Source organism: Vigna radiata, unplaced genomic scaffold (genome assembly GCF_000741045.1).
Source record: "Vigna radiata var. radiata cultivar VC1973A unplaced genomic scaffold, Vradiata_ver6 scaffold_48, whole genome shotgun sequence".
Classification (NCBI taxonomy): Eukaryota; Viridiplantae; Streptophyta; class Magnoliopsida; order Fabales; family Fabaceae; genus Vigna; species Vigna radiata.
This window is the reverse complement of record NW_014542925.1, coordinates 2096196-2104553: the sequence shown is the minus strand read 5'-3', so window position 1 is coordinate 2104553 and position 8358 is coordinate 2096196. Positions and strand designations below refer to the sequence as shown.

Genomic DNA, 8358 nt, shown 5'->3' with positions numbered 1-8358 from the left:
AATAAAGAGGTTCAGGATGAGATGGATAAGATATAAGGAGAACCATTCTTAATTGTTCATTAAGTATGATCACAATATAAAGTTAAAAAAATTATATTCTATAACAACACTTATTAAAATAAGACAATTATTCTTAACACACGTGTTAATAAAAATATATATTCAACCATAATGTTAGTTTGTTTTCCTTCTCGTTTTTTATAATAATATCAAATCAACGTTATCATATTCGTTTTTTCTTTTAATGTTTATCTTATAAATTGAAGAAAAATAAAAAAATCTAAATGTTTAATAACTTTTGAACTCTATTTTCACAAAATTTAACTCCAATATAAATATATATATATATATATATATATATATAATAAATTGTAATCAGTATTAAATTATATATTATATATTTTTATTTAATAATATAATAATAAATATGATATAAAAATATTAAAAATATTTATATATGAATTTATCTAATAAATTATGAATATACATAAATAATATTATTTGTAAAAGTTAATTAAAGTTTTCTACTGTACTTAAATTTATCTTAATTCTAATTTTCTTGAGAAGAAACTCTGAAGATTGAATTTTTTTAACTCAAGACAAAATCTCTTAAAGGATAGCTTTTTTCAAGAATAAAGTATAATCATACATTAAATTATTATTATTTGAACATAGAGATGATCATATATATATATATATATATATATATATATATATATATATATATATTAATACTACTTTTAGTTCCTAGTTTGGAGGGTTGTGTTCAAAATGGTCCTATCTTTTTTAAAAGGTAACAATTGGTCTCAACTTTTGAAAAAACTGTCCAAATTAATACTTTTCACTAACGGCGTCAGAAATTTATTGTTGGAGCTGCTTCCCTAGACTAAAGTTAATGATGTGTCAAATTTATTGTTGGAGCTGCTTCCCTAGACTAAAGTTAATGATGTGTCAGTGTTAAGTGATTGTGTGACATTAATAGATTTATTAAATTAAGAAAAAATAAATTGAATCTAACCCTTCATGCGCTGAGTGTTCCTCTCCCTTCTCAACCCAGTTAACAAAGCATTGCACATCTTTGTTATCATTTGGGTAAGCTTAAAAACATTAGGAAAAACTCCATGCTGAAAAACTCCATGCTTACACAGCTTGGTAACCAATCCCACAATTTCATTACCAGTAAAGCTTCTTCCATGGCTTCCCCAACACTCCAAAAACAACTTCACCCGTGAAATCATCGGGAGGAAAATTAGAATCTCGTTAAAGCATTTCGTCAATCACGTGGAGGGCATCAACCGTTTATCTGAATCAAGTATCTTCTCCTTTAACCTCTCAGCCATAGATCCCAAAATCACTACTTTGGGAGGGCGCAGAGTCTTTGCTCTTCTAGTAGCAACATTGCTCTTCCAATGCCTCTTAAGAAACCAAAAGTAATTAAGCCTATGCCATACTTTATTTCTGCGTTTTCTCTAATGGCACAAGTATTGATGAATATTATTTCTGCACTCTCTAGAACACTCACAACTTCACTGTGACCGGCTTTCCCATGATAAGGGACAAAAATTCTGCAAAGATGGTAAGAGACAAAAATTAGGTCTTTCCCATGAACATTCTCATGTCATTCTTCCCCAAGTGACAACTAGTAATATTAAAAAAGAAAAAAAATCTTTTCATTCAATTCATCGAAACTAAAGTGAATCTGAAATACCCACCAAACAAAATAAATTCAATTCCTGTAATAATAATGGTTGGAAGGTGTGTTGGAGGTGTGGGTGTGGGTTTTGCTCTTATGATAGCACCGGTTTACTCGGCAGAGATTTCCTCTGCATCATTAAGGGGTTTTCTAACGTCTTTGCTGGAGCTTTGTATCAGCATTGGAATCTTACTTGGCTACGTATCGAACTTCTTCTTGGGAGAATCGTCGGAACTTTTGGAAGAAAAGTCGACCTCTTGCTGGAAACGGAGGAGCTTTGATTGCACCAACATTGTTTGGAAATATTATGGCGCCTAGTCTAGTTAGGGTTTGGGTTCCTCCATGTTTAACCACTGGCACGTTATTTATATTTTTTTTCGCAATTTTAACCTCAGACAACCACGCAGTCACATGTAATAAACATGTCATTCTTTTCTGTCCAGGGTAACAGTTCCATCGTTAAAAAATTAACACCGTAACTAAAAAGGATTAACTTGGACAGTTTTTTCAAAAGTTCGGATCAATTGTTACCTTTTAAAAAAGGTAGGACCATTTTGAACACAAACCCAGACCAAAAGCGATATTAAACCTATGTATATTTATAAAAGTGAAAACCAGATCTTCTCGGATTTGCATTGTAAATAAAGCAATAAAATAAGAAAAAAAGGAAAGAGAGAATCAGAAATGATTTTCTAAGAACAGTATGAATGTAAGCATATGAAGGTAAGTTGCCCCGAATTTTCTCTTCCCACAGTCTTCCTATATACCCTGCGTACTCTGACCGGAAGAGAGGAAAACCAAAACCCTAATTCCAGTTCCCTTTATGCAGCATGGCATATGGAAGCAACGGCAAGCGTGGCTCAACGAACAGCAATAACTCTACCCAAATCGACAACCAGAGAGGTAATAACCATCACATCGTGAGTGTCTCCGCCCCTTCTGCTACCACCACCACCACCTTTTCCCTCCCTAACAACCCACGCCCCACTCCAAATGACTTCCCCCAATTCTCTGCAACAGCTCAGTCCTTCAACAACTCCGAAGATGGGTCACAAGATTTTAGCCGCGCCAAGATCAAGAGCCCTGTAACTGGAAATTCCTTCAACAACCTCGGATCAGGCTCCCAAACTTTCAGAGATGCAGAAATTCGTTGTGCCAAGGAATCTAGCAAACAGAGTAGATCTATTTTCTCCTTGAAACAAGACCGTGCGCCCCACGCCGGAACTCTCCATTCCTTCAATAATAACGGTAAGGGATCCCAGTGTTTCGACGGTTTCAAGCTCAACTGACCACTTATCAGTTTCCCATGTATCCATTTAAAGTTTCAGACTTTTAATTCAAAACTTCTATTGCAGCCATCGTATTGGTAAAGAATAGAACAAGATTAGATTCTATGCTTATGTTATTTGCATATTGGTGAAGAGATGGATCAAATAAGAGAGATAGCCTGTTTGATTCTCTATGCTTATATTTTATTACAGCCTGTAAGATAACTTCTATGCCTATCATACCTAACATTTATGATAACATTATGAGAAGGATAAAGGTCTTTTGGTATCATTTTAGTACCATTTTATTGTTTTTATAACGATAAAATAGTCTTAATGAAAATTAACTTTTATAATTTTTATAAAGTGAGTAACAATAACGAGAGAAACTCTCCAGTGGTAGTAAAAGGATGTGGTGTTAAATGGTACTATGAGATACTTATGCAACACATTAATTTAGGGGTTTTATTTTTTTTATCTCTATTTTAATATTTATGATTTATATTCGTTTTATTTTAATTAAATTATTTTTTAATTTTATAATGAATTTAAATATTTTTAATTTAGTTTGCATTATATATAATTAAAAACGTTATATTATTTTTATTTTTATTTAATTTCTTGGTTAAAAACATTTAATATTTACAATTATATTTAATAAAAATTTAATTAAAAATATCAAAACTTATAAGAAAATTAAAAGATAACTAAATCTACAAATGTTAGATTTTAATTTGATGAAATAAAGTACCAGGTACTGCGTCACCACAGAATTGCTTTTGGATAATGCTGAACTATTTTGTTTTGTTGTTATATTCTGACAAGAATTGTTTTTATTATAGCGGTATCCGATGTCTTTGCCACTACAATATTCTTAATACAAGGGATTCTTTATTAAATTATTTTTGTTCATAGTGGTATCCTATGTTATGCCATGATTCTTAAGACTAGGGGTGTTATATTAAATGATTTTTGTTCATAGTTGTATCCAATGCTACGGCTCAAGATTCTTAATACCAGTTATTAATTAAGGTTAGAGCTAAATGCTATTCTCATATGTAAAAATTTAAATTTATATTGATCTCTAAATTAAATTAGTTAATTTATTGGTAGAATAATTTCTTTTAAAAAATATGAAAAATTTTATATGTAAGAAATGATGATAGATTAAAAAGAATAACTATTCAATCAAAGTTTTTAAAAGTCATCCTCTCTAGCATGCTTCAAACCATAAATGGACTCATAAACTAGAGTTGTTAAAATAGGTTACAACTCATGGGTCAATCCGATCTATCACAGGTTTGAGTCCGGTTGAGTTTGAAAAAAATGTATGTTTTTTTATATGAGATCAATTTTCAACCTGGCTCATTTAAACCCGACTCATCCAGATTGAACCCTATTGGGTACAAACAAAGTCCTACATCGAATAAAAGAAGAGTTGAACATGTGTTTATATACACATAGATAACTTCATTGATAAGAGTAGAGCTGTCAAAATAGACCACCCACGAGTTGGTCACTTACTGAGTCAACCCAACCCGACTCATTTATTAGAGAGCCAGAAAAATTGACTCACTTAATTATAATTTTTTTTAAATAAAAAAATTACAAGTTTTCTATAATTCAGATCTAAAAAAATTTCACTTCCAATTTTCACTCCTAACAATAGTGTTTAATTAATTTTGGAAATAGAGAACTTAAATAGTTTTTTTAAGCAAAAAAGAATAAAAAAAATATTTTTTTATAAAATTAAATTTTAATAAAATAAAATTAGGTAGGTGGGTTGGTGGGTCAACCCAGTCCACCACAGGTTCAACCTGCATGAGTCGTGTTTAAATGAGCCGGGTTGAAATATGACCCGCATAAAAAATATACAATTTTTATAAAACCAACCTAGCTCGAACCCGGGGTGGGACAGGTTGGCTTGCAAATTGTGACCGATTTTGATAGCTCTAGGTAAAAGGCCTAAGGGAGTGGTAGCAAAGACAATTCCGTGAGTGTTTAAAAATGAATATTATCAAAGCACAGTTCTAGCTTTAAAAGCTTATTTTATTTAATGAAGTAAATGATTTTATATAGCCAATACAATAACTAATATAAAAAAAGATATATCACGTAAACAAAGTACAACTGAACATGGTTGTACATAACTGAACGTGGCTGATTTTATGGAATAGAAAAACTAAACGTCCTATTTCTAGGGGATAAGATTTATTAACAAATAACTAGAAATATTGAATCAAAATGTGGCTGACAAACCTGGTGAGCTGGATTGTTTCACCAACCCACCTAATTTTATTTTATTAATTTATTATCTTATGAAACCTTAAAAAATACTCTCCTCACTAACCAACCCTCAAAGATTATTTTGTACATTTTTTTATTATTTTAGAATTGTCTTGAGTTTAACATCATTTTGGAAGTCAAATTTACTTAGATTTGAATTACAAAAAAATTGTAATTTTTTTTATTTAAAAAAATTGTAACTAAGTGAGCTAGTGAGCTTGTAACCCACCAACTCGTGGTGGGTCGGACTGGGTTCGAATTTTTCTAGCTCGCTAAATGAGCTGGGTTGGGTTAGCTTACTACCCGTTGTAGGTCGAGCCGGGTTGGGTCGGGTGGCCCATTTTGACAGCAGTACCATAAACTCAGTATAAATAAAAGTTTTTACCCCTAAAAAATGTTGAAAAACTACCAGCATATTCATCTCAACTTCTTCTAGAAATACTAGTACATGAAGCCAAAACAGGACAATCCCTAACTCCACCAATATCCACTTTAAGTCAATTAGCAAATGGACTTGCCATATGTACATGAAACCATTTTGTCCTTCCTAGTTTGAATATTGAAAAATTTTAACATAAAAAATCAAAGATAATATTACTTATGCTTCTTAGATTTATTCTATGTCATACACACGAACTTCTTAATTTGAAAATAGATAAAGAAAACACAATTAGACTTTAAAAACTACTATAATTTCTCTTCTTCCAAATCATCTAAAAAATTACAATAATGACAAGACACTTTAAGCAAATGACTGACAACTTGGAGACTTCATAAAGTGAACAACCAAAACCAAAAAAATAAAAAATAAAAATTACAAATACTAGAAAACTTCCTTGAACCATTCTAAGGATCATATAATAATAAACTAATGAAAGATCAAGTGAGAGAAAGATTCAATATTATTACCACACAAAAAACACATAGAACATAAAATCACTCTTTTTTAACCTTCAAATCAATAGATATACGATCATACAACAATTTTCAAAGATCTAGAGTTTTAGTTAGTGACACGTCATCCAATCAAATGAAGTTTTACCAATCCACTTGTTCCATATTAAAAGAGTAAAACTTTTTTTTTTGTTCAACTTTTTAAGAAAACACATCAATATCATCTATAGTTTAATTAGACGCATCTTCATCCCTATTAATCATTAAAAAAGAAAAATCATATAAAATGACAACATAAAAAAGAAAGTTTCAGTAAATACTTTTTAAATCCCAAATAACTTCAGAATATAATTATACTCTGTCCGAATAAGGAATTATAGTCAATTTAGATATACAAATATCATTACACTAACTATTATTTCAAAGTATTATAAAAAACAACATGATATGAATTTTTAATACAATGTCAAATTAATAACGATTTAAAAAAAATATTTATTTTTGTTACCTAGACTTAATAAATCAAATTATATTAAATATGATATTCATTTTTAGATATTGTTATCAAAATTTTTTATTATACTTATTTTATTAAATAATTTATCAATGTGATTTAATTAATTTTTTTTTTCGTAATTTTTCTTTAACTTTATTTTATTTCTAACAAAATACAGTCTACTCTGTAAATTCATGCGATTGAGTTAATATTTTTAAAATTATTTATACTTTTATGTTTTTTTTAGTTATTCTTGTTTATTTTGTGAATTTAGTTTACTTGCAAATTCATGCAATTGAGTTAATATTCTTTTTCTAACAAAGTTGTGCTTAATTTTGTGAATTTATTTTACTTATTACTATTCTTACCTATTAATATTTTTTATTACAAAAAAGATGTACCATCCAATAGAGATGATTTGACAAGATGGCTTAGAATGGCAGAAGAAAGAGAAAGTTGCATATTTAGATGGATTCGAGTGGCTTTATTTAAAATAATTTAACTTCAATTGGGAAATAGGATTTAAATTATAATAAGAAATTAGGATTTAATTTATAACTTGAAATTATTTAATTGAAACATGGTTAGGAAAAAAAAAGTTAAAAAAACTTGTTACTATACACATTTGAGATTTTGATATCACCGTCTTCACCATCACCATTACCATTTTTCTGCAATTTTATTACTACCATCTTTGTGCAATTTTAGGTTTAAATACCTTTTTAGTTCTCAAGTTGGAAACTGAATTTCTGTTTTGTATTCGGTTTTAAAAATGAAGCTATTTTATTCCCATGTTACGAATCTTGTAAGAATTTTGTCCCTTCCATTAAATTGACACTAACAACGTTAAATTTTTCTAACCTGGAACACCTTTTTCTCTCTCTATTCAGCTTTTTCTGAAATATCCAACTTTTTCTCTCTTCTCTCTCTTTTATCTCCTCATTCCATCTCTCAACTACTCTCTCTCTCATTTTCATCTCTAACATCTCCAACATCTTTAGCATCTTCAACATCTCCGAACTCAATCTCTTTAACACACACAACCCATGCTTCTGTTATGTGTTTGAAATTGAACGATTTGGTAATTATCAAAGGAATAAGAAAGGTTGCGTCCTATATCTGAAGAAAAGGAATCATTGAAGAAAGGAACGGAACAATCTTATCTAATCGACAAAGCTGAAGTTGAATTCAATATTTGAATTGGATGATTAAAAATGTAAAAATGACTTTAAACTCAAACTCAAATAGTGGGGCACTGCCAACGTGAAGATAAAAATGAATATATCTAAATTGGATATTTGAAAATCCTTGTACACCATAATCCAAAGATCTGTGATTGCAATCCTTGAAAAAAAATTGTATTTGTACAACAAAAATGTTCTACGAAAAGATATATAAGAGAATAAATATGAAATAAGAACACTGATGTACAGTAACCTTAAGACGCATACGCATTAGCAACAATAACGGAGGACCATTTCAGTGATTGAGTGATGGTAGATAAGAAGTTTAATCCAATCAAACGATATAAATTCCTATTTATATCGAGATTAGTGACATTATACCTTGAGGGATGTGAACCACCAGGATAAAATTGACCCTGAAGCTAATCTTGTTCATAACACATTCCGAATGAAACTTCTCCCTCTCCATACCAGAGAATTAAAATGCATCAAACTCCATAGCATCAGGACCTATAACAGCAGATCATTCTCATTCCA

General features: G+C 30.0%; 1 protein-coding gene across 1 annotated transcript; it reads left to right on the top strand.

The window, feature by feature from the left end:
• Window positions 1-2299: 2299 nt before the first annotated feature.
• LOC106752848 lies at window positions 2300-3161 on the top strand. The gene has a single exon (XM_014634620.2). It carries the CDS (start codon window positions 2524-2526, stop codon window positions 2980-2982), a length of 459 nt encoding a protein of 152 aa, XP_014490106.1. The 5' UTR covers window positions 2300-2523; the 3' UTR covers window positions 2983-3161.
• The last annotated feature ends 5197 nt before the right edge of the window (window positions 3162-8358 follow it).

Bases quoted from the DNA above. Each gene is read 5' to 3' on its own strand.
- LOC106752848 (XM_014634620.2), top strand. From the start codon at position 2,524: ATGGCATATGGAAGCAACGGCAAGCGTGGCTCAACGAACAGCAATAAC.